Here is a 27,773-nt window from a genome sequence, read left to right as displayed (position 1 = left end):
GAATGAAACGACTCGGTTTCTATAAAAAAAATGCATGAATTACACATAATAAATGAACAATCATAAAAAACTAACTAAAAATGATATTTTCAAATGATATTTAAATCTTATTTGTGAATATTTCCTTAAAAGTTTATAGTCTTTTTTCAATTTAAACTATTTTGTTGCTAAAAAACAAAAGCAAAAATATGTCATCGTCATCTTAAAAATATAAAATAGCCAAATTATTTTTCAAAAATAACATGTAAACTATATTTATTCCATTATATGACCCGGATTATTAATATATGGACAAAGTGGGTGCATTAACTTTTTGAATCGTATTTTAGTTTTTGATTCAAGATCGTATCTCAACCGAGCGGAATTAAACTCTAAAAAGAAACAGAAGGACACGTTTTACTTTTTTTCTCTGTTCAACCGTGAGAATAAATAATTGACACCAAGATATCCCTTCAAGGTAACCATTTCATGGGTTCAAGGAATAAGGATCGTTGTACCTCTCTCACCTCCGCAAATCACAACCCACGGCATTAATAAACACACACGCACAGCCTCCATTACAGTCATCCCTTCATCATCTCCATACACCTACCTGTCTTCATTTCATTCAGGCTGCCTAATCTCATTACCTCCCTCTACCGCGTTGGCGTAATACTCTTCCCTCACAGTACCACTATCTCCCTCGTAGAAGTCCTTTGAAACCATCCCCTGCCTCCTTTAATTTCTGCGTCTGTCTTACTTTCCGTCCATCCGTCGAGGCTTAATGCGTGTCTCTTACTCCGGTCAGAGGGAGTCTCGTGGGGAAGGAGTATGGGGGGGGGGGTTCAGCGGTATTCTTCCTCCATCTATGATAATCTTCTACTCCTCTTCTCCCCACAGGCGTGGAAGGCGCCTTTAAGAAGCTGAAGCCGGACCCGGGGGCCCCGCCGCCCCTGGTGAGCGGAGGTGGTGTCACGGGGGGCCCCTCGCCGCCCGCCCACTCCGGCCACACCCCCACCACCTCCTCCTGCCCAACGCCCGCCCGACGCCGGCATCGAACCACCTTCACGCAGGTGAGGAGGGCATTGACATTCTAGGGGAGGGTGTGCTCCGGAGGCTCCGGAAGCAATAAGTTTAGTGGGGTAGGGAGCAAGGTGCAGATTCCAAGCGGCAAAATATTTACTTGGCCGGAACTCAAACCACAGACCCACTCTGACCATTAAGCTACTGAGGAAGATGTTAATGGGTATAACAATATATATATATATATATATATATATATATATATATATATATATATATATATATATATATATATATATATATATATATATATATATATATATATATATATATATATATATATAATGTATAACACTTAGCACTAGTGGACTCAGACAAAAACACACAAAAACGCACAAAAAATAGTCTCTTTTTTTGTGCGTTTCTGTGTGTTTTTGTCTGTGTCCACTAGTGCTAAGTTTTATACATTATTATTCACGTCCGTGAGACTTTCAAAAAGTGTTATATATATATATATCGTTATCACCTTAGTATATTTATGTTTATTGCCGATTTAAAAATGTAATATTGATTAGCTCTGAGTACTAGTAATTTGCGAAATAATAAACGTATCAAAAGTAAATATTTCACTGTCGGTAAGTGTGATAAATTCGAGGGCAGTGGGTGCGTCAAGGGCACTTTTGTTAAACTTGATGCGTACTTACATTTAATTGAAGTTTCCGCAGGGCACACAATGGGATCATTATTGGTTTGAATTTTGTTTAACAAATTAATCAATATCATGTGCGTACTTCGATTTATCACTAAATATTTGGAAAATTAAAATGATAATATTTTGTGACAACCGAGACACAATGATTATAGAAGAAGGTGAGGCAGAGAATGTGTTAATTCTACTTCGTTTGATTCCTAATCCTGCCACAGGAGCAGTTAGCGGAGCTAGAGGCGGCGTTCGCCAAGTCCCACTATCCAGACATCTACTGCCGGGAGGAATTGGCCCGGACCACTAAGTTGAACGAAGCGAGGATCCAGGTGAGTGGCACCCCTCTCCCCCCTCGCGGCGCCAATCACGCCACCACCCTCGGTAGTGGTTTCTTTTCCAGTGATGGAGAATGGAGCACCACATCGGGTGAATCGTGGCAAATAGTTGACGAATATTATGTGACGATGGGCATTTTTATCGAAGCCTTTGATAGGAGAACTTTGCTCATTTTCCTCGAAACCTGGATGCGTTGAATTTTTCAGATATTTAACGCTCAAATATTATTCATTCTATAACGTAAGATCACTTAATAGCAAACTATAAAATACGAACTATATACGTACATGGAAATTCAGGTACATCTCCTACTATATATTTGCGAAAAATACTTATTTGTTTTACACGAAATTGAGGTGATAAAATTCAAAACAGCGATTAACACGAAACACGTTCCGCTTCTCTGAAAATTAAACCTTTTCACCTTTTTATTAATAGAATGAAACGAAAATTTTGGCTGGAATATCTCTACTAGCGGCAACTTTGCTCAAAACCTATCTCCTCTAAACCCATCCCCGTGAATTGCTCATGAGCACACCACTGAGAACGCGTTACATAAAAAAAACGTTTTTAAGAAGTTTTTGAAACTGTTGGAAGGATATGGTGAATAAATGAGGTGATTTCACTAATTTAATACATTATTGTGTTTCTACATGACAAATGTACATATTTGCCTAGGTACGAAATGACGTAGATAATAAACTAAGTCACTAAAAGTGTCAGGAAAACTTTAGCTACAAAATAGTTTTCCTCAAATCTCGATTTGTACGAATTTATGTCGAGGCTGCTCCCTCGCAATTCTTACTAATAGGTTTCCATTGTAAATCCATCTACACTACTGGTGCATAGTTACCGAAGTGTAATTAAAAATGACTGAGAGGAAGATAAATTAACTCGAATATCTACTCTTATTTCCATTCCTAATCGTCCATTGAGGAAGCAGCTATAATCTTGTCCTCAAGGGGTATTTATTGTGATGCGATTTTTCGAATTTACGCTTCTTTAAAAGTCCCCTCTTTCTACCATAGCCGCTCTTGAAAATAAGAGAAGAAGAAATCATAATTGAAACCTTTCAATGGCAGATATGTACACATTAAATAGACATAAAAGTGCATTAATTTGACATATCACGAACACTACTTAAAAGAGTGCAATTGATTATGCATCTTAACACGTTTATTCGCGGTAAATCCTTTGGGAGCTTCAGAATTTGTAAGCCGAAAAAATATAGAGAAGAAGCACTTAGCATAAATGTTTCCCCATTTTAAATCCTTCCCTTTGAAGTTCCCTTTGAGGGTTTTCCTGCAACTATCATGACCTGCAAACACGACCTACATCAGTCTTTGTGATTTTATTTCACAATCTTCCTGATACCATAATCTTCATATAGACTGCATTCATTACGATTTGCTGAGAACGCAGGCGATGAAACGTCACGAATATTACTCAAAGGCACTAGTATTGCAGATGAATTGCTTAGATGAGGTTCTTATAATTCCAGCTACTACTCAAACAATAATAGTGTCCATGTGTATCGCGACCGGTGGAAGAAAGTTTAATGGACATAATTGGTTAGCGGGCAGTAGGTTTGCGTCCTACTGTCTTGTCCATTAAAAGTTGTAGACCTCTGCATCGTCCAAGTCCATCAATTGGTAATGGACGTGATCTATTGAAACCATGTCACACTCCGTGAACCACCAAGAGTGCATCTTCCAACACACTACCCATTCGATTACGTAAATACGGGTGGCTATGAATTATTTACGGAAGTAAATGAACGGATAACGACAAGGTCCTCCCGTCCATTGTATTCTTTAGCTTGCTTTTTTTTCACTTCGCCTGCCGAACCATTTTTGTCTCTCGTCAGCATTGAAACGGCGACGTCTTTCCTCAATGCGTTTCGTATCTTCATTTCTTCAATGGGATACTCATCTGGCTTACAGTTCATTAAAAATATTTCCTTTCAATATTTTTGGAGTTGTATATGAAAGTGAATACTATCGTGGTACATTATAGCTACGGATTGTCTCAGTTTTTCTCTTTGAAGAATTGTTCCTAAGTGCCTAATATGCGTTAATATATGCATACATTCAATAATTATAATGTGTTCATATTTGCACGAATAGTAAGAATTTAGGAAGGAACTTTTTTAAATTGAGGTTTGTAATCTATGCAGTTGACGATGGTTTAAAACCATTTCGTAAAGAGGATAATATATTTGTAAATCTATAGACCTCTATCTTAGTTGCTTCGTGTAGAGGTAATATTTTTAACTCGGTATTATCTTGATTAAAATCCTAGGAAATAACTGTAGGGCGCATTCAAATGTATTTTAATTTACGATCAAAACTTACAGTTATTTCTTCCAAATATTAATTATTCATGATAATTAAATAATAACAGGATAGTTTTATAATCGGGTACGCTTTGACAGGTAGATCAGTGAGATCAATTCTTTTTATACACTTTACTACTGTCGGATTACTTTGACTGGCACATTTGGAAAATTTTAAAATACAAGGAAATCTCCTAGCGTCTTGTTAAAATCTTTTTTAGCATCCAGGCGAGTTCATCATCAAACTGAACACCTCATTCGCTATTGTGAACGTTAGTATCACGATTTCTCATGCGAAAGACAGTATTTATTATTAGAATAATCATCGTAAATATTTTCTTTCTTCGGTAAATATCATTACAAATCAAATTTTAACATGTATATTTAGTAAATAAACTAAAAGAATGTTTAAATTTTATGTTTGTAATAATCATGATATACTGGTGTTTACTTTTCATGTGAGATTTTCTTTACTGTACCAATAGTATTTCGTTCCTGATTGAGAGATAATTTTGTCTGTGATAGATTTAATGTGAGTCATTTAGTTTTATTCAATGTAAATATGATGTTATTTAACGTGTTGGCACCACGATTGCGATATGAATGCGATTAGAAGAATCTTCACTTCCATGCTTGGGAATTGATGACCTATCGTTGGATAGTAATCAACTCCAGGATAGTTATATATCAATAATTCAAAGTCATCTTCCGTATATTTACTTAAGAAAAACGTTAGTTTATCGAGCTATATGCCATTATAAAAATATATCAGCCATTAAAAAAATGTATTATCCCATTGAGATTCCCCTTGCTATGGAACTATTTAATATCACAACCGCAAATTGTGCATGCTTATCTTCTTCTTACACTCTTATCACTAGCATAAAATAGTATTAATGTAGTTAATTTACAGTAATATATATTTTATTGTTGACATTTTCATGTACGTAGTTAAGCTCGTGTTACTTAGTGATCTTGTGTTAGGCTCAATGTAGATGTCTCAAATGCACCTTCTGATGCAGTAGGTCCCTTCACTTAGATGGACGAGCACCTCTGCCCAAAAATTACGTCGGAATTGAGAAAGATTCTGCTTTGTTCGAAAATGAACCGAGATACCTGGATGTTTTTGATTCACAAAAGAGATCACTGTTGAATATTATCTGTTGTTTTGAACGATTTGGCTAGAAATAACCAATGATTTTATTCATTTGCCATGAAATTTAAGTGGCGATAATGTGTTTTGGAGAGCTACGCATGGCAGTTTTCATTATATTTTTTAATGAAAATAAAAAAAAATATTCGAATCATTTCCATTCAATTTATTCTTAAGGGTAAAATGTTGTAAAGAATGTGTTACAACACAGATAGCTTATAACTTGGCGCTCCATTTTGTAAAATTATTCCAAATGGGATTTTTGAGATTCATTGGTTATATATCCAAATATATTGGTAGGTATTTAACAACAAAATATATTTTTGTAATCAGGAGTAAGTGCCTACGTTGGGTATATTCGTAAGAGTGCGTAGCAGTTGTGTATAAAATCACGCGGAAGAAGTCATCATAATATTTTAAGTAGTGAAGTTACTGCCTCGAAAACACTTGATGAATCGTACTCTACATTTTCTGTATCAATATTTTCCAGAAAAATAAATGTTTTCAATATATTTGCGATGCCAATCAATGGTTTTTAGCCGTTTTCTAAAAGATCATGTATTTAATTATGAAAAGTTTCATAGTATTCCTCACTTTGCTATTTCCTAATATTTTATGGCCTTTAAGTAACTATTCAATCGTCAAGAGTAAACATTCAATACGATCGTGTGAAATGTGAAAGAAAGATAATCGATTTCATAAAGGGGGATATCCCATAGTTTCTTTTTTCATAATTAGTAAATTGACGTAATATTATCTCTTAAATGTAAGCTTCAGTTGGCTTATCTGATAATTATCAAACTGAAACATTTAACAAAGAGCCCTAATACCGATCGTTAGTGAGTAAAAGAATAATCATGTATCATGTAATGTGAGTGTATATATATATATATATATATATATATATATATATATATATATATATATATATATATATGATTAAATTATCTGTAGTATATTATTATACGCTTCATCAGATATGTCACTCTTAAAATAAGAACAATGGTTTGAATTGATCGAATAGGATTACCCAAACTTTCTCGAGGAAAATAATTATGGTAGCTTTCCTCGCAATTTTAGGAGGGCTAAATAAAATGCGATGAGCTGGACGCTTATATTACATCAATATTGAATCATTTTGAAGTATTGACTTACCAATTAAAAGGGAGTCATTAAGGTCAGTAGTATCTGGGGGAGGCGATTGAAAATGAAATAATGACACTGGATTTTATTTTGTTTGGTTGGTTTTTGACGATGAGAAGGAAAAGTTGGCCAATGAATTAGCACAATTACATAGATATGAATATCCAGTATCAGTAAGCAGATATATTGAATGAGACGATGTTGTGATAAGCGAACATTATTGATTAGTGGTAATTAATAATTCACCGATCCATTAATTAGTAAACGTTTATTTCGACCTAGTATTCAACGTAACAGCGTCATCGTCAGGTAATAAAAACAAAGTAACGTCAACACCTAGGCCGAAACAAAGATTCATTGTCAGGGGTATAGTTTATTGTTATTTACCATGAATCGGTCAGTAGGATGTATTTTTAATTTGGCACGGCGATTTCAGAGGTTATTTAGAATCTCATTGGAATGGATGTACCTATATATTATGATTATACGAGGGCGATTCGAAAAGTAAGGTCTGCTATTCTTTTAATGCAAAATCAAATTTATTCTCAACTTTGCGCACATTGTTGGAAAGGTTGAGCATTTAGCTATTCTTTTACATTGTCGCCTTGCCGAAAAATCACTTTTTTGCATTCTTGTAACCAGCTTTTTAATACCGGAGTCGTACCTTTCTCCCGCCGCGTCACGAAGCCAACTGACGACTGCTTCTTTGACTTCCTCGACTGACTTGAACATCTGTCCTCCAAGGTGTTTTTGAGAGCAAGAAACAAGTGGTAGTCGCTGGGGCCAACGTCCGGGCTGTAAGGAGGGTACTCGATGATATTCCAGCCGAATTCATTGAGTGGGCTGGTCGTTTGATGTGACACGTGGTGTGGACGTGCATTGTCATGATGCAAAATCTCTTTTGTTGAGACACCTTTTTGTAACCGAGGACCTCCGACACAATATTCTACACGGAGAAGTAGCCACTCTCTTTATTAAGGCCTTCCGTTATCTCATGAAGGGCAATTCTCCGGTTATTCCGAACCATCTTGTCAATTGGAGCCACCGTTGATTCGGGCAAACTGGGCCGCCCCGACCGCCGCTCACTGTGGACGTTTTCCCGGCCATCAAAAAACTCCCTGCACCGCTTCCGCACGCTTGTGATGTCCATACACTGCTCACAGTATACTTCCACTAATGGCGATGAATTTATATCGGAGAAGCAGTCGTCAGTTGGCTTCGTGAAGCGGTGGGAGAAACGTACGACGCCGGTATTAAAAACCTGCTTCCAAGGATGCAAAAAGTGATTGATCGTCAGGGCAACTTTGTAGAAAAATAGCTAAATGCCCAGCCTTTCCAACGATGTACGCAAAGTTGAGAATAAATTTGATTTTTTATGAAAAAAATATGAGACCTTACTTTTCGAATCACCCTCGTATTCACAACAAATATTTACATATAGTTTTTTACTACTTTTTCACATTTTTTTAAATAGCCTTAAATTCTTCTGTAAATATTTGCAAAGCTTCGGGAGAACAATATTAAATTAGAATAGAGGGAGTATTAAAGAGAATTATTCAGCTATTGTCAAATGAGCGGTAACACAGTATTATATTTTGAAAAGAACCAAGTAAATAAAATAACTCAATTTGGAATTGACTAACAGGACCTTCTATATACCCCTGTCAATCAAAATGAAGAAGACTCACTTGCTCACATCTTAATTGCTACAGGCCTACTGTAACTTGTTCTATTCAGTGCAATAACTTGTTACTCACAGTTCATTCCTCTCGCAACGATTTGCCACGACGACTTTAGCTTATCTTTACCGAACTCTAGTTGAGTAATACTTCCGAGAGGTCCCAAGGGCCTTCGCGAGGGCCCTTCCTACCGCGCCGTGCCGTCACGCGAGCGGCCGACGGGAGCACGACGTAGGCGCCCCCACTTGCCCAATCGCGCCGCCCACTTGTGAATTCGGCGGTGGTCAAAGAGTAAGCGTGCACTCCAAATTACTGCACCAAAAATGAAAAAAAATAGTGCTGAAAAGGCATGAATTTGTGATTATTAAGTCATATTTGTTCTATAGATGCTATCTTTTGGCTAAATTTACCAAAAACATTGGAATATATAGCATGTCTTTCCGGTGTCTAATTAAATTTTTATTTAATTACAATGTAGCAGTTATTGTTAAAAACATAGTTATCAAAATGATGATGGGTTTAAAACATAAAAAGGAAAACCTTCACCCAGTAATTACAACAGTAGCGTGTGAAATTCATACAAAAAGAGGGTAATAGTAGCCGGCTTCTTCCTTTGGGCTGTCTATGATTTCCCACAAAGATCTGGTACCCGTTAAAGAATCACGTAGCTTGGATGAAGGTTAAGGTGCCCAGAAGCGTCACCTGGAATCAAATTCGGGCCCTCCAGTCAGCACTGCAACGGCACGGCAAAGCACTGTAAATTGGCTATTTCTTTTTAATTTTATATATAAAACGTTAAAACATTTCATATTTTAACATAAAATTTCATTTTTCATTGGATATCTCTTCATTTGGAAAGTAACAAATTGCTGACTCAATGTCAGTGACTAGAGAAAGACCAGAATTGCATTATTTCAACTCATGTACCCATGTTATGATATATGTGACCTCTGCTTCAAAAAATTGGCAATGTGTCTTGATGTTTGACGTAGGTTGCATTCATGTTGAACGTTACTGGTGCCAAAAATTTGATAGAAAATTGTATTTGAAGAAAGTTCATCGTTATGTAATCACGGGTTTACGTCTAGAGACAAAATTATAAAATTATACACGCAAATATTTTTACTAGAATGAATGAGAATCGATAATATGTTCTCACTTTTGGCTAGCGGAAAGCATGTTCGCACAAAATGCTCGTACGTTTAAACGTGTGTGGGGAGTTGTCGAGGAGACTAAATCGTCGATCCCAGTCGCAGTGACACGAGCGGAGTGAGTCCGCGTTTTGCTGCGAAATTCCGAAAAGTGTGGAGCGTTTTTTCTTTCTCCTCTTTCACTACCACCCCCCCCCTCCTCCCCCCCGTCTCTCTTCTGTGTCCCCCACTCCTGGGCCTCAGAAGCGCCCGACCGTCCCTGGCTGCCGTCGCCCTACCGCCACCCCACCGCACAGTCACTCCAGGGTTTAATTCCGTCCGCCCCGTTACGACAAGAGGGAGGCGAAGAATAATTCGTTGGAATTCCCTCTTTTTCCTCTCTCTCCCCCCACCCCGATCCCCCCCAAGCTCTCCCTAAAGTTCACGTGGATGGACTTGGAATGCTCAAATAATCGCTCACTCCCACCCCACACACCCGCTACCCTCCTCCACCTCTCCTCCGGGCGGAAGCAATTGTTCCCCTCCCCCCCATCATCCCCGTCTCTTTTTTGGGTTGCTGGAGGTAGGAGAGGGGTGGAAAGAGTTGGGAGGGGTGTGTATGTGAGCATGGGAGGAGGGTTGACAAGGAGACGCATCATCCTCCCCCCTCCCCTAACGCCTCTGTCTTATGCGTGCTCCGCGAGCTAAATGGGTGGCGCCTCCCTCCCAGCGGCCCACGCTCCTGGCACCACCCCCTCTCTTTCGCGGCAACCAAGAAGCAGGAATGCGCCATTCTCCGCTGTTGAAAAAAAAATATCACACGGCCCCCGTGTGAGTCGTTTCCGCCCGTAATAAAGCGACCGGTTAAAAAAATTAACTATCGAAACCTAATTGATTGTCATTAAGGATTGATCTCGTAGTAAGAAAAGGTATCTCGCAAGTATTTCATTACCAGAAGACGCTGTGGGAGCGATTCTCAACGCTGTCACTTATCGTATAATAACATACTGACTCGTGTAATCTGTCACGTAAAGGAGATATCATCAAAAATAGTGGCAAAAATTGATACTGTTTGAACGCATGCTTACCTGTTACTTTGTAGTTATGCGGGAGAGTGACAGTCGATATTTTGATCAAGTGCTGAAAGCTGGAGTCCGCCGAAATTTTAAATTGTCCCTCGTTAAGAGGTAAACTACGCTCCGAACTCAACCAAACATGACACATAAGAGTCTGCTGGTATGTTTATATTTGATTTCACGTTGATTCGCATCTTAGAATTCAAACACATATTTAACAAGTTCAAGTAAACCATAGAGATGCAAAGAATATGGTGAAGTGTAGTACGTAATTGTTTTGTGATATCTTGGAATAATTTCTTTTAATGCATGCACAGTTTACTCTTATCACGGCGTTTCTTTCGTTCATTTCTATCAAGAGATCACTACAATGCTTATTGTTGCTCGTCCCAGGATGTTTACTGAAAACTAAAGTCATTAAAACATTTTCTATCGGCGCCAAGAAATTCTATTCTCTAAACTCATAAGTTAATACATATTAAGCGTTACACTGTTTCATTTCCAATTACTGCTTATGTGCAGTTGTTCATTTTTCCTGAAAGTTTATGTGCAGTATTTATTTATTGACATATACTTTTTCAATCTAGATTTAAATTTATCTTGATGGAAATATGAAAGTTAGTGTTAGAAGTCTCGAGCTCATTCGTCACCATTTCGTGGTTTTCAATTTTACCCAGTATTGTAAGTAAAATATGAGATTACATGGATTTATTGACATTTTCGACGTTAGACGTATTCCACCTACACGGTGCACGACATGGTATTTTTCTTTCACATTTTCAAATGCGTATTAACTTATGTGTATAAGAGCGGAAAGAGCATGAATTTTGACGACTTATAGACTATACTTACATATATATATATATATATATATATATATATATGTAAATATATGTGTGTGTGTGTGTGGGTCGCGGTAGTCTAGGGGGTAGAGCGTCGGACTACTGATCGGAGGGTCCCGGTTTTGATTCCCGGGCAAGGCACTCAGGGCACCTGCAGCTCCACCCAAGCTTTGTTATTTTTCGGGTACCAGGTCTTCGTGGGAAACCATAACCGGCACAGGGAAAGGAACTGGCCCCCCTACCCTGACGTGTGAATTTCATACGCAGTATAGGGCTTAGCACTGGGTGAACTCTGCCATCACCTACCAAACCGACCATCGGGTTGAGTGTATGTATACATATATATATATATATATATATATATATATATATATATATATATATATATATATATATATATATATATATACACATACATACACTCGTTTGAGGTCTGGACTGCATCCTGGAGAACATCCTGGGTGAATTTATTTAAAGAGACTATCAAAATGAGACATTTTATAACTCTCAAAAATTGAAGAGGGTACATCAACCTGTGCAAAAACGTATAAAAAACAGTCGTAGAAAACTTTGATCCTGAGAGCTGTCTTATTTTGCATGGAAACCTGGTCATTGACGCAAAAAATATAAGAGTGGACTGGAGACCTTTGAGATATTGGCGAGAAGAAAAATGAAATGGACAAAACGGGAAATCAAGTAAGGAGGAAAGGCGGAGTTGATGAATGTTTTTTGTATTGTGTGGGTCTAGAAAATTTAGTGTAGTGTTGAGGTGTAGATAAATTATTTAGAAATTTAACACAACTCCTTGGGTCAGAATCATGATATGACTAACAGGCTACAATTAACATAGGTATATAGATAATCATTGTAATTTTCACAGAGTTGAATACAAGTATGTCAGCAGACGTAACATTGTGAGAAAAGAAAGAAAATACTCATGGTCTTTTGAATATGCCCGTGGCAGAGCCATCTTCTTCAGCAAAAGGGTCAGACTCGGTGTGTATTTGTCTCCCTCTTTATATATAAATGAATATAATTATTATTACATATATATATTGTATATGTGTGTAAAAAAATATAATTATGCATACATAATACATTACACACATATAATTATGCATATTACACACACACACACACACACACACACACACACACACACACACACACACACACACACACATATATATATATATATATATATATATATATATATATATATATATATATATATATATATATATATATATATATGTATGTATGTATATATATATATGTGTGTATATATATATTAATTATAAATAAATTAATAAATGTATAATTGTACAATATGTATATAATAATAATAATTATATTCATTTATATTTATGAGATAAAAGACTGTAAATGGTGATGAGTCAAAATATAATTTCTCGTACGGAGCGAAGGACGTGTGTTCGGGGTGGTGGGAGCGTGGGAGCAAGGAGACGAATCGGATCGAATGTATATGTGAGACACGCACAGGGTTGCTTGCGTGCGTGCCTCCCTCTCCCCTCCTCCTCCTGCACCGCCCCCCCCCCCACCCGCCCTCCCGCAGCGGCAGCACCGATTCGCCTTCATCCCCGATGCCGTGTTCCTCATCGCGATGTACGCCCATGGTGCGGAGGTGGGGTTGAGCAGGCGGGGAAAGGGGTAGCGCTCGTAGGAATGGGCACAAAAAAGGGAGGTGGTGGAAAAAATGAATGAATGGAACTGCGGGCCCCGCAGATCGCATGCAAATGACTGTTCAAGGGGCGCGGAGTGTGGGGAGGGGGGGTTGAGTGGGGTGGGGGTGGTGCTCACCCGAGGCGCGTTAACCAGGAGTCACCAAGGGAAGGGGGGGCGAGGGAAGCCCCTCTCTCTGCGTCGCCGAGGAGAATAGGTGGTGGCCGGGGGCGCACGAGGAAGGGGGAGGGGGGGCCCATTTTGGAGGAGGGATAGGCTTTCAGATCGACTTGATCGACCGCACTGGAATGTTGGCGAAATTAAAACAGAAAATGGCCTTTGGTGAAATAAAAATTTTCAAATGCTACTTCTGTAAAACTAATACATTTCCTTATGCGATCTTGCTACTTGATGAAATTACACGATTCGGGCTTTACGACGAATTCGTGACATGGCGGTGGTTCAGATGAAATAACTAATGCGTGACGTCACCGCAGTAATACCTTCATCTAGGTGAGTTGAACTCTGAAGTAAACGGTAGAATAAAACTAATAGTATTTGAATTGAATATTAAATCGATACCCTAATGGAGAACGAATCTAAGGAAGTTGAGTTATACTTTTTTCTCGCCTGAATCACTATTCTGGCCTTGTTCTGTACTGATTTTAAAGAAAGGCATTTTTTCCGAAATTCTGCGGGTAATAAATTCATCTTTTCATTCAAGCGTACAGATATTTCCTCATGCATGGTAAAAAAATAATGAAACTGGTCGCAGTTAAATAAATTTATAGCTTCGATTTAACTCGCATCTCGTAACGAGCTGATCAATTGGACTTGATATCGAGTATTCGAACGCTTTCGATAAACAAAGAATACACAAAAATGAATAATAATATATTTTTTTATATCAATTTAATTTTGAAAAGTTGTCATACTAATAGCTTGATGTTTAACTTCGATGAATCACTCATTTCATTGATTTGAGTGCAGTATTAAGAGCTAAATTGAAGAAATGTGTTAGGTAGCGAGTTAACAGGTACGTGCATAAAATGTCATCTGGAATAAGATGCATTTATTAAATACTCTTTCTAGAAGCCAGGACTCCGACATGGGAGACGAACTTAAGTTTTTCCAAAACGTAAGGATTTGAAGAAGAAGATGTGTAATTGTAACTAAAGGGCAATCAACATCTAAGCCAAATTTCTTTCTTCTGTGTACAAGTTTTCATCATTACCTGGGAATTTTTCCTGTAGGGTGTGGGGCATTTTTTAATTTCCACATCGGTTTTCATACAATCCGCGCTATTATTTGTGCATTTTCCCTTTCAAATTTTATTTTCAATTACAAATACCTTTTAGGGTGATGTAAATACGCATTTAAGGAAATATTTCGGGTTTCATCAGTGATGACAAATTATTAATTGTAGCCGTATTTCTGACTTAAAAGTTTATATATGATATTTTGATGCCACATAGACTGTATTTCTTATCAATGCAACATTTTTGAATTGAAATGCACATTAGCGGAGCATTAGGAAATGACTCCGTTAAAAGTTAATTTTGCGGCATGTCCCGCAGTTTCTTTGGAATTTATATTTCAAATGCTTGGAAATCCTCTTTAAAATATATTTTTTTGAGTTTTTAGTCCTGTGTTAAAACTGTAGACACACGTTTACCTAAAAATGAATTGAAAATAATTTTACAGACACACACACATATTTTTATATATATGTATATATATATATATGTAAATGTGTGTGTATATATATATATATATATATATATACACACACACACACACACACTCTTGTCGTGGGGTGAGTGGCAGGTACGTGCTACGGGAGGGGAGTTGAAGGTGGGGGCCGTCGTGCGGTAGTGTCGCGGAGAGGTAAGGGGGTGCGGGCGGGAATGACGGAGGCCTGGTGTGTGGTGAAGAAGCAGGCAGCGGCAGCAGAGAGGAGAGGACCGCCGCCGCCGCGGTGGTCCTAATTGTAATTGACTTTTGGGAGTGTCGTTGAATCGTTGGACGGCGTGTGCAGTCGTCCCACGGGGCGAACCGCCGCGCCGGAGGCACATTGGATGGGGATAGAGGGGAGGAGGAAAATTGAAGGCGAGAATGCGAAAAAAGGAATGCGAGGAGGAAAAAAAGGCGAAGGAGCGACAAAATGGTGGAAGGGTGCAGATTGGAGGATGGGAAAGGTGGGGTGAGAGTGGGAGGGAGGGCATTCTTACATTACATCCCATACTTGCCCATCCCTTCATCTCTGTCGAGACTTAAAAACCTCGCAGCTACGGCCACCCCTCTCCAAAGAACAGAATTCGCTTGTGTTATATTTTGCTATGCGTTGGTGTCACCTTAAATTTCTTTTCTAAGGGTTTTTTTCTCGCCAATGTCTATGTACAGCAGATTCTTTATTCTATATATATATATATATATATATATATATATGTATATATATATATATCATTACTTCTATATCTTCCGTTGAAGACGGGGCAGAATTCCGTCGAAATTATCAAGAAATAACGTGTGAGTGATCTTTTTATGTGTTTCTATATTGTTTGTTGCTGTCCAATTTATTATATATATATATATATTAATTCACATGGAAAAAGATATAAGGAAAAGGGATAGGAATACATAGAAAAGACGAACACAGAAGAGGTGGGGATAGCAGAATCGAACAGATCATGAGCGTAAAAATATTTTCCTTGACCCGGATTTGAACATTGGATCTTTCCACTTGACGGACAGCTGCTCTAACCACTTGAGCTATCGAGAAGTCATAAATTATGCTGTGATCTGTGGGTTTTATATGCCACCAAGTGCCCCGATTCTTTGGCCAAGAGATGGCGGCAGGTGGCTGTTTCACCCACCAAAGGAGAAATAGACAGCACACACCAGAGGAAACGACAGCGGATAAGAAATCATGCAATACTAAGTTTCCTCGGTAGCTCAAGTGGTTAGAGTATCCACCCGGCAAGCTGAAAGATCCGGTGTTCAAATCCCGGTCAAGGAAAATATTTTTACGCTCGTGGTCTGTTCGATTCCGCCATCCCCCGAACCACTAGAAGATGGCTTAATTAAAGATGGAAGCCTGATAGGTAAAGACGATCAGGGTCTGCAGATATTAAGAAGCGAATGCAAAAGAGCCGTGGCAGACCTGAGAAAGAACAAGGCACCAGGAGTTGACAAAATAAATGGAGAAATAATCAAGGCATTCGGGGTCAAGGCAAGGATGCCCTCTATGGAATAATCAAAGATGCCTACAACAGCAGTAAGATACCAGAAGACTTCGAGGTAAGTATAATGATTGCAGAACCGAAGAAACCGAAAATAGGTAATTGCGAAGAACACAGAATATTGAGCCTGGTGACTCAAGCATCTAAAATCCTCACTCGGATAATTAGCCGAAAAATAGAAGAAGGGATAGAAGGAAATCTCTCAGGAAACCAATTCGGATCCAGGAAAAACCGAGGAGCAAGAGAGGCAATTCTCAGCTTGAGAGTTCTGACCGAAAAAAATGATACACGTAAATAAGCCATTATAAGTGGTATTCGTGGACTCAAAGAAGGTCCTTGGCAATGTCGGATGGAAAAAGATGTTCAAAATAATAGAACCGCTTGGATTGCACGACAACGACAGAAAAATTATCCATAACGTCTTCAAGAATCAGGTTACCACAATGCAAACGAAAATGGAAGAAAAATAGAAGCCAAAATAAACAAAGGAGTAAGGCAAGGATGCAACCTCTCGCCAGCAATATTCAATGTATACCTGGAAGAGGTAACATCTGGATATGCAATATTCCAAACTTTCGATACATTTCTCTCAGATGCACACAACGCTCTTCTCAACCTCGGATGCCATGAGTCTCTTTTCAATAAAAAAATCCGAAACCTTTCCAAAAACTTCAACTCTCACACATTCCATTTTGATAGAGGAGAGCGAAAGAGTGTTTATGGACTAATTCGTAGCATTTATGAGGAAGGTATTGGGCCGGAAGACTTTGTCAAGTGCGATATTTCCTCTTCTAAATAGGGAAATGCAGCCATATGAGAGGACTCTAGGAAAAATAAGTTTGACGCCGTTCGATAAGTTTTAAGAGGTTCTCTGAATCGTCAATGAGAGCACGGAGAGCAGGGAAAATGATTCATGGAAGGGCATTTTGGAAGGTGGCGGAAATCGAATTCTTTATCTTTTCCTGATTGGCTAAATAAACATTAGTGTTTTTCGGATTCTGCTTTTGCTGGGTAAATAGGTTTTTATAGAGTGGAGCGTCGTATCTGAGTAGTTTTTTTGGTCCGTGGATTGATTTTGACAATGGGAGGTGGAGGTTAATTTTATTTTTTGAGTGATTTTTCTGGGTTCCTGCGTTTTTTAAGGAGGCTTGTGGTCGCTTTCTCATATTGCCACGTGTAGGAGTTTCTATTGCGCATGCGGTGGCCGCGAACGGAAAAGGACAATGTTCATGGAGTGGCATGGTTGACTACCGCGGAAATGTACTCGTACGTAGATATTAATCGTGATTTCTTGATTTTTAAGGAAGGAAGTGATAAATGTATTATTTTGAAGGAGGGATATAAAAGTAGATTGCAGAGGACTCCGTTTTGGATGATATCGAGAAAGAAGGATTGAGATTTTCATGGAAGGAGGATGGATTTTCATGCCAGTTGGCCCAAAGAATGATGATATCGTCAGTAAAACAGGCCTAGAAGAGAGGTTTGAGATTTTGCTTTTGGGGGAAATTATTTTAGAGTTTGGTCATAAAGTGATTGGAATTAGAATGGTCTAAGTGGATACCCATGGTGGTACCTCTTTTTTAAAGGAAAAACCTTTCTTGAAGGTGAATTTATTTTTCGTCAGTATTAATTCTGTCAGGGGGTTGAAAAATTTGCTTGAGGGAGTGCGTGGCGGGGGCGTTTTGCGAGGGAATAGAGGCTAAGCCTTCTACTCGTGTGTGGGACGGAGGTACGGAGGGATAATCTATCGTGGCGATAAGTTATTTTGTATTGTTAGGGATTGGGACGGAGAGTAGGAGGTTGGGTTAGGGGTAGAAATCTTAAGTGATAGAGAGGTGGGATGTGACACTCGGTTGTAAATTATAGTGCGGGGTATTAGGGTTATTAGAGTCAAGAGGTGAGAGGACGGCTAATGTGAGAGTCCTCCATTGGGTCCAGATGCAAACCAATTGGAAAGGGTTTGTTTTGACATTATGGCTGGTTGTCATAGGGAGAAGACTTTCAACGATAAATTGTGATTAGCGTATTGCTTTAGCAGTGTCATGGTTTTTGTATTTTTGTAGTATGACAATAGTCGACCGTTCATATGCCCTCAGTATCATTAATTCAATAGCAGGATAATTTTTTAGAGCATACTTATGCATGTAAATACATTAAGTAATACATGCAAGGGAGTATAACACAGTTCAAAAAAGAAATATCGCTATAAGATAGGCTCAGTTATAAAAGGACACTCACGGATATAATTTAGATCATGGCGGTCAAGCCGTCATCTTTCGATGTAGAAGAATTGCGTTCTTAGGGCGATGGGAGGAAGGTATCGTAACACATAGTATGGAAATAGTGACAAGAAGAGAGGTGGAAGGGTGTGTCGGTTTCGTTGTAAGGGAATGGTGTATATTCGTCATTAGTGTGCTTGGTTAAGGCCACATGATTCAAAGCCATTTGCAACCAAATTAGTGCAAAAAGGTCCAGGGGTCTTACCTCTGCGCAGTCTGCTAATTTTGATTCTTCACTACCTGCAATCAACGCTGGGGAACGCCGAGATATTTAAATATCTCCCAGATGGTGTATGCTGCTCTATCAATGCACGTCTTTGTTGTGGCCATTTAATCATCCCTTTACCACATGGATGCTTGCACATTTTTCCCACCCATGCTCCATGTTTACAGATAAATTGTATTATCGTACGGTGTCCCATACAAGGCGGAGGTATTTCGTAATGGAAGCATCAATCTTCAGGACACCTGAGTAAAATGATAAGGTGTTCTTAAGCTTTCTGTTTGATAGGAACCCTCTCAGATATTTCCTCGCAGCCTGAGTTTCAGAAATAGTGAAAGGAGGGAAATACAAAATAAGTGGAGACGCAACCTATCGCCATTGGATACGGCTCAGTGGTGTGTTACCATCCCCGTCATAGTCATCCACTTGCCTGATAGAATGGCTAAACACGTTTTCCAGAGTTAAAACAGGTGTTACATTCAACAAATGACCTCTTGATGTATTTTCAAGTTTGATGGGGAGATGACTAGCTCATGCATAGTGGTACCAAATGCCTGGCGGTAATCCAATCAGGCCATTGATAGCGTCTTGGGACACAATCCTGCCAATACAAATCGATGGCACACGCCTGTTATTGCCCATTCATCTTGAGATATCGTACTCTGAGCCCCTCTGCTTGGAAACCACCTCCCTCACCGGCTGAATTAGGATTAGGCCGAAAGATGACTTAGAGGGATGAGTGGAAGTGTATGACTTGAATACGCTGTTGAGGCAGATTAGAGGGTGGTAGATTTTCGAGTTGGACAATCACCCGTTTTTCCTATCAGAACTGGGTGTCCTTCAATCAATGAAGATTGATTGAAGGACATAGGGTCTGTGGCTGACAGAAAGAAAAAGGAGATTCGACCGAGGTTTTAAGGGTGAAAGAAAATCTCCTGCAAGTTTTAAATAGCGTCCGTTCCTGGACCCGAGAAATTTTTTCGCCGGAGAACACCTTCTTCACTGTGCTCTCTCTGATGAAAACGGGTCCATCCATGCCTCATAATTACCGGTCACGATGCTCCTTAAAGAGAGCTAGAGCTGGAATGAATTCTTTGAAATGCCTCGTTGTTTATGTAGATGACCTTCCAAGCGTTCTACGTCTGGGCCAGGTGGAGGGGACTCGACAACAGGTGGAGGAGGGCGAGGGATATCAGACGGCTGGAGAAGGAAGGTGGAGGTTTCCTTCTGTGCCTCGTTCCTTTCGACCAGCTTCTTCTTGGTCGCCATTAACACTGGAGATTCATCCACCTCGTACGGCTTTATGGCAAGCAGAACGTTCTTTATTAGTGTGTGATGGTTGTTACTCTTAGAACCCGGTTACTGCGTGTCAAATTAAGGGTGAATTAACTCCTATATATTATTAGTGCATCATCAGACTCTATGTTTCCGATGTTTGGTGTTTGCCTTTCGTAATCTTAGCTTCAAACTCTTTTAGCCTAGTCGCTGTTTTATCCCCCCCAAGAGGCTTCCTTTTGTGGATAGGCAAGTTCCTTGACAACGCCGTAGACCACGCAATCCATCTTACAGAGGTCAGTAGTGTCTGAAATGGCTTTATCTACAAGATCTTTGGTATTCGTTGTTGGTTATTTCGCGGAGTGCTTAACCAAGCTTAAAGTGAATATTATTCATCATCCTAATTTACATCTTTTAGTGTCTCGCGCCAATTGACCGCATTTCTAAGCCTAATATCCTATCATTGTTATACATGCAATAGACGATTACCTATTTTATTTTATTCGCTGGAAAATGTTTCTCGCCGCTTTGCCCAAGCTCAAACACGTCACGTCCAAGCGAACCGTACACCCTATCTCCTTGCCATCCACATCACCACCAAACGGTCCCCGTCGCTGTGCAGATCGAGTGACGGGACAGGGGTTGGTGCTCCGCCCGCACTCTCCAGAGGATGGCTCGACGCCGCCCCCGCTGGAGGCCGCGCATCCCCTCTCGCCGAAGGCATCCGTTGCCGTGAGAGCGAGCCCCGCCACGTATCCATCGCCTGGCCCCAGACGGGGGGGGGGGGCTCATGCCCTCCCGTCGCCATGGGAACCGGCGGGAAGGAGGGAAGGAGAAAGGGGAGATTGGAAAGGAGGGGTCGGTTTGTTAAGGGAGCCGTTTCCTCGGTTTGATTTGCATTCGAGGCACGGTCTCCCTCCCCCTGCCCTTCCTTCCTCCCCCCACCTGCCCATGGCATCTTGGCGCCGTCGTCTTCCCTCCGCAGAGAGGCTTCCCTCCCACGGCCCCCTCTCTCGCAGACGCTCTCCTTTCAAGGAGGAAGAAAGACGTGGAGCGGTGGGGAAGGAAGGGCCATTCCTTCAACTCCTCACGCACACAGTACGAGCATGCATGCACGCCCAAATTCGCACGCACGCCACGCCTCTCATTTAGACGGAATGGGAGAAAAAAAGACAGGCGCGAGCGGAGCGGAAAGCTGGGACCAAAATATGTGATGATGTGAAAAGCGAAAGAAAGAGAACGAATGCGAAGACGCAATTCCGATCGCCTCTACACTCACTCGGTACTTGCGTATTTATATGGAAGCCGATTTTCAGCTTTAATTTCATTATTATTGCTATTTTACCCCCTCTTTGCGTACCTTAGTTACATGAATCTTGCTCATTTCACTTCAAAACAGTCAGTTTCGACCTTTCTCCGTGTATAACCTCAGTGCGTAATCCTCGCTAGGGTTTACAATTTTTGAACTTTTAATTTGAAAAATCTTATTTGAAAAGACATTTCACTCCAATTTCTCTTTTTTTCAAAGTCATTTGCTTATCAACCTGTCATAATTCCACATCGCAATCCTAATTTAAGGCAGCCGTGATAGTTCGCGAGGAACCAGTTGGCAAACCCTCGAAGAGTGTCTCAAATCGTTTATGTCTGGATAGAAATCTATCACCTTTGTCACACAAACTTATGTTTCATGGGATTGCATGCATATAATAAAAAACGACAATCAATGACTTTGGTTTGGTCGATAAAGAGAAGCATTAACTAGTCCATCGTTAAGGAATTTATGCGAGCCGAGATATGAGTCGTAATGAATGCGGGAGCATGAAATTTACAGACGCCCAAAAGGTATTTCCCCAATTATTTTCCTCATTACCCTCAATTTTATAGCACTCGATTCTAATGGCAACGGTTTGATATTTTAGAGCCTTTACACGAAGTAATAAGTTGTGGAGTACATATGCTTTTTGATTTGTGATGGTCATAAAAAGTAACCGTGATTAAGAATTATCGCTTTTATTAGTAGCTTTACTCCGAGCAATGGTTAACTGCAGCCTCCCCATTTGGCGTCAATTATCTTTCGTTCAACAACCCTCTTCATGGCCACCATAAACGTTATTACTTCGTCTGATGTAATCCTTCCATAATCACCACATGGACGACTGGAGTACTATTTCTTCTCAGGAATATTTTACCGGGAGGATTGTGATCACGTCACATTACAATTTCGCAGGGGCCACCTCTCGTCTTGAGTTTAATTTGGTGGTTCGAAACCCGTTGCATTCCAATTCAAATTATCCACTGCCGTTGATTCCTAAAACTGACTCTTGCCAGTTAATGCCGGATCTAGCCTCTTGACTTACGGCTCGACGAAGAAAGATCTGCCCTCACTACTAAAAATGAAATCCTAGTAACATCTAAAGGAGTAATGAATCCATAAATTGCAAGCACCCACCGGAATCGTTGTCAATTACGTATTCGAAGTCGATCAAGTAGTAAATCGTCGTTATTTGCGCGGTCGTCACGAATATTACACGCTCGGCATTACAAACGTGATTCTTTTTATTTGGGCCTCTCCGCGTATTTGGAAATCCGTGCTAACGAGGAGTCCGACCAAACACTTCGGAAGAAGCTGGTTTTGGGTAACCTGCGAGAATTTCATTGATGTGCTCATCCCTCTCATCCTTCGGTGTTCTCGAGAATAGCCCCGTGGCGTAGGCTCGAAGTGCTCGAGACGATTTATTTGAGAGGACTAATCTGCGGGAGATAGCAGATTAGTCCTCTCAAGACTGACTCAAGTCCTTCGCATTTGAGTCAGTCTTGTGACTCAGCAATTTATATCCTCATCTGTGAGCAACATTGATTATATATTTTAGTGTTGTGCAAAATCTTTATGGATTGACTGAATACAATGTAGACGCAAACACCATGATATGTTTTTTAGCATGGAGACGAATATAAATGACGAGGTTAGTTCAGGTGACGTATCCATGATGTAGGCACTGGATTCAAGCAACTCAGTTCAGGTTAAACACTTCGGGTATTACATTTGTTCGTATCTAACCTTTCATTTGAAAACACGCGTCGAAAGGTTGGTCAGGTATTTCGAAAGGAAATTATGTTTCATTAGACGTTTTGCGGGAAAATTTAATGAAAGAGTGAAAGAGACGGGTTACTTCGATTTACTTAGACCACGTTTGGAACACGCGGCAGTTATTTGTGATCCATGGGGAAAAACGTAAATTAAGGAATTTTACGAGGTTCAGAGAAAATTTACTAATTGCTTAAATATTTTCTACGGGAAGAGAGAAACTGTGACAGGGGGTGTGTTGGAGGTAGTTCATTGATTCGCGAAAAGAGCAGGTGAGTATTTTAATTTCTAAAAGGTACGGGTCATCCGCGTGTACTCATAACACTAAAGGGGGAGTTATTATACCCCTGCTGCGGATCGGACCACCTGAATAAAATAGATTCAACCATTTACGAATTCAATTCCTCGCTATTCCTTGGCACTTGATGCATTCATCTCAAAATCAAACATAATCTTTACATTTTAGTTAAAAAATCCAATTTAAAGCTATATGTCGTAATTTAGATAGAAATTTTGTATCTGAAAATACGCATTTTGATTAATGAATGCATATATATATATATATATATATATATATATATATATATATATAGTACAATACACAGAAACACACAATATAGAAACACAAAAAAAGAACACTCACACATATTTTCTTGATATTTCGACGGAAACAATCCGTCTTCCTCTGAAGATATAGAAGTATATATATATATATATATATATATATATATATATATATATATATATATATATATATATATATATATAAAGAAATATATATACACACGAGGGTGGTCTGAAAATTTTCTGACATAACAAAGGTACAAGACATTTTTTCTGAGTCGGAAACTTTTCAGGTCACCCATGTGTGTGTGTGTAAAAATTCATGTTTCTGTATAAGTGCATATTTATTCATAAATAGCTTGTGACCAAGAACCCACCTCCACACGCCCTTGTAGTTGCATCTTGCAGGGTGTTATGTTGACGAGGAAACATTCACTATTGTACTCTGCAAAAGTTTTTAATACCTATGATTGCGTTCCATTTAGCCATACCGAAGCTAAATACTAGGATACATATTTTAACGAATTCCATATGCTATATTTAATGAATGAATCTTTACGGGCCTGGAAAATGGAAATTATCATGGAGGCATAGCCTAAAGAGTAATTCGAAGAGAAGGATTGCTTTGTTTTATCCAGGCATTATGTGTATGGTAATATTTGCTGGTAACTCGCTCACAAATATTCATTTGGAAAAATAAACAAAGCATAATAGGAATCTTCAGGCTGGTTTCTATCGTCGAAAATTCATTACTTTTTGATAATCGCCATCGAATCATTTACGCATGTAGACTATCACCCAGGTCCACACTCATTCTTAGGTCATTTGGCAGTTACTTCGTGGAATGAGCCCCACGGAAAAAAGTCGTTTTTATGTGGCGTGCATGGAAGGGTGCATCACATCGCTCCAAAGAGAAATTACTTTCGGAAGCCCGTTTGACAAATCATCGCATGGACATATGAATATTTTCCCGCATTCAACTTCAATACAGAACTGAAGGACGCAGCAGACGTTGGGGGGGGGGTTTATTTGAAGGAGCACTAATATAGTTTTTATCCAGATAGGCCTTTTAAAATTATACGGCAGCTACGTAATATTTTCTGTATTTACATCCAGAATATCTCATATTTTCATCGCGCGAATTCACTCCTATGAGAGCTGACATGAAGAAAGTTTCTCACCCGAGTTCAACTGAAAACTCCACGAAGGGTGTTGTACGTTTTCAGGGAAATACTTGTAGATCATGATGAACTGCGGATGAGTCACTCAAGGTTTAAGCAGGATTTTTTTGCCAAAGGATATTTTTGCCAAAACTGGTATTTTTCAATTATTTTGATTTTCCAATTTTTAAATTATAGACCATTCCTATCTTAAGTTATAGTCATTGATAATCTTATATCCTTCGGATAAATGAGTATTTATTTATCAATATAACTGCAAAGAATAACGAATTGCGTATAATTATGTTGTGCTCCAGATGCAAATTATCTTTTACGCCCAAACTCTGAACTCCACGCAACTCCTCATGCTTACCTCAAGTTTAACTTTCTCCATACATTACTTTCTTATTTGTAACCGGTTGTTGTCTTTTTTGAGAATTGTAGTGATATCAGTGTGTTTTGTATCAGCGATAATAACTTTAGTATACTACTTTTGATTGAAAATCGTTAGAGTTTTTTGTAACTTCAAATGTTCGTGGAAAAGATATATTCCACTGCGGAAAGAAGGTTTGCGAGAGAGAGAATGACCGCTGAAAAAGAATTGATCGAATGCCGAGATAATTTCATGGAGAAAGACCACGGCTTCGAATATTTGTTATGTAGGCATAACATAAAGTATCTCCATTTATGGCGAGAGGATTCCTTGAGAAACAGAGTTGTAGATTGTCAAAATAGCAGAATATGAAGGTATAGGCGCTTATGGTTGAAAGGTAAAGGAAGAATGTACGTATCGTATAAAACAGCTATAAGGTCTGTATATAGTGACATATGATGCAGATACAACGTTAATATGATAATTATGACAAAATTATTAAAAATCAGATTTTAAAGTACTGAGCCGATCGGTTGGCAAGACATTGACGGCATACATACATGACATACTAGGGCCCTTGCAATCCTTCTAGAAGTGTTTAATAATTTTAAATAACGATTTTGACTTGATTCTATGATCTTGATTTGACTAATGTTCCGAATAAACAAGTATTTAGTGAAGGCGTGAAGAATGTGAAATTGTTTATCGGAAGACCAGCGCACATCTCAACACACACCAAAGAACAATTGGTAAAGAGCCATCAACTGCGCAAGAAGATATTTTTGATATACTTTTGCCAACTATTAATGCTGAAAAACTTCTAAAAAATTATATCGTAATACATGACGGCAGACATGACAACATAAATCATGAGTTTCACATGTTCATGAAATGATCTCGTAGGTAGATAAACAATTTTAGAATGAAATCAAATGACCATATACGCCATATTTATAAGTTCATAATCGTGAAAATAGCCAGAGATCATTTCCCAGGGGAACGACGGTCATCAGGACGACCGAAGGAAAGATTGAGCGTGGAATAGCACCCGAAGAATGAAGAAGAGTCCTGGCCCCAGGGGAAGAGCTCCTTAAATATTTCCTCTCTTGTAGAATGACCGCTTTCAATTTTCTTCTGCACGTTGTTTAATCCAGGGACATATTATTGTTATTTTTATTATTATAATAATTATTATTACTATTATTATTATTGTCATTATTATTATTATGAATTAATCGTAATCTGCGGGTGAAGGTAATTTTTTGATGGACTGCTATACTTCTAATCCTCAACAAGACTATCCATGTATTAATACCATACGCTACCATGGACACATTTTCAATTCTGTGATCTGTCAGCCTCCCTTCAATTCGTCTAAGACGTCTAATCTCTTTTCTTCTGCCTTTTCAGCCCACTCAATTTTTCTCCCCCTATATAACTGTCTTCAACATCCAAAGCGCTGTCTATCCACTTCTTCTGCCTCCTTCGAACTTCATCACTAACTCAAACATCCTCCTCTCCTCCCTCAGCATGCCTAGTACTTAATCGTTTGTTTTTCTCTCCACAATTACACCTCAAAAGCCTCCAATCTACGCTTATCCTCCTGCCAAAACGACCAGTTTTCCGAGCCGTAAAAAAACTAAGATCCATTTCAAAGTTTTCACTAATCAGATCTTAACATCCTTACTTAAGGCCGTTGTCATCAACTCCCTTCTCTTTATACAAGCTTTGTTGCATAACGTAATTCTTTTCCATATGCCCCAACCACTTTGACTTCAAGGATTTAGTAGAAAGAATAATATACACTTGTTTCCGTTTCGTTTGTTTCATTTTGCGCAGAGATTAGGAACGGAATAGGGCCACCGTAACTCCGACCACGGCGCTGGCTCCCTTGTCGAATCTAACTTGGGGTAGAAGGGGAGAGGATTGGGGAGTGAGGAGAGGGAGGGGTGCAGGGAATGTCCGCCGACTGGTTTGCGAAAGGGATGAGCGGGGGTGGGAACCCTTCTTCTCCTCCCCGAGAGTTGCCGCCGTCCGCCCCAAAACCTCTTCCTATTTTCTCTTCGCCTTTCCCCCCCCCGCCCCCTGTTCGTCCCCCCGCCCTCGACGGAGCAGCGAAAAGGCAAAGTGAGGCAAGTGGGGCGAAAGAGATCCTCGGAGGGAGAGGAACAGGCAGAATCTTGCCAACCACTTTGAGGCAGTTATTCCCAGAAGAGAGAGGAGGAGGAGGCGGGAGGAGAGAGAAGGACCCCCCCCCCGTCTCCCCGAAGGGTGAAGATCTGAGGGTAGGTAGGCTCTTGAGTAAGAGGCCAAGCGTGACTGAAGCTGTACTTTAGTGTGCCCCCTCCTGCCTCCGCGTCCCACCTCCTGAGCATCAATCCCCCACGTGCTCCCGTGGGGTAGCCATGCGCGGGGAAGGAGAGAGAGGATAAGGTCGCAAAGGAAACTATTTATTTGCGCCAGGACTGCATTCCTTTGGTTCAGCATGCT

The 27,773-nt window shown here is 39.6% G+C and overlaps 1 protein-coding gene across 1 annotated transcript in view; it reads left to right on the top strand.

Moving 5' to 3' along the window:
* The first annotated feature begins 763 nt into the window (after positions 1-763).
* Positions 764-27,773, top strand: part of LOC139687628 (homeobox protein unc-42) — a 192,844-nt gene continuing 165,834 nt past the window's right edge. The window contains exons 1-3 of the mRNA XM_071584868.1: positions 764-782; positions 880-1,052; positions 1,927-2,034. Of these exons, the coding sequence (XP_071440969.1) occupies positions 764-782; positions 880-1,052; positions 1,927-2,034 (300 nt within the window). The remainder of the gene's footprint in view (positions 783-879; positions 1,053-1,926; positions 2,035-27,773) is intronic.

This window comes from Hetaerina americana, unplaced genomic scaffold, assembly GCF_022747635.1.
Source record: "Hetaerina americana unplaced genomic scaffold, ioHetAmer1.1.p SCAF_2, whole genome shotgun sequence".
Classification (NCBI taxonomy): domain Eukaryota; kingdom Metazoa; phylum Arthropoda; class Insecta; order Odonata; family Calopterygidae; genus Hetaerina; species Hetaerina americana.
This window is presented reverse-complemented; position numbering and strand designations above follow the sequence as displayed.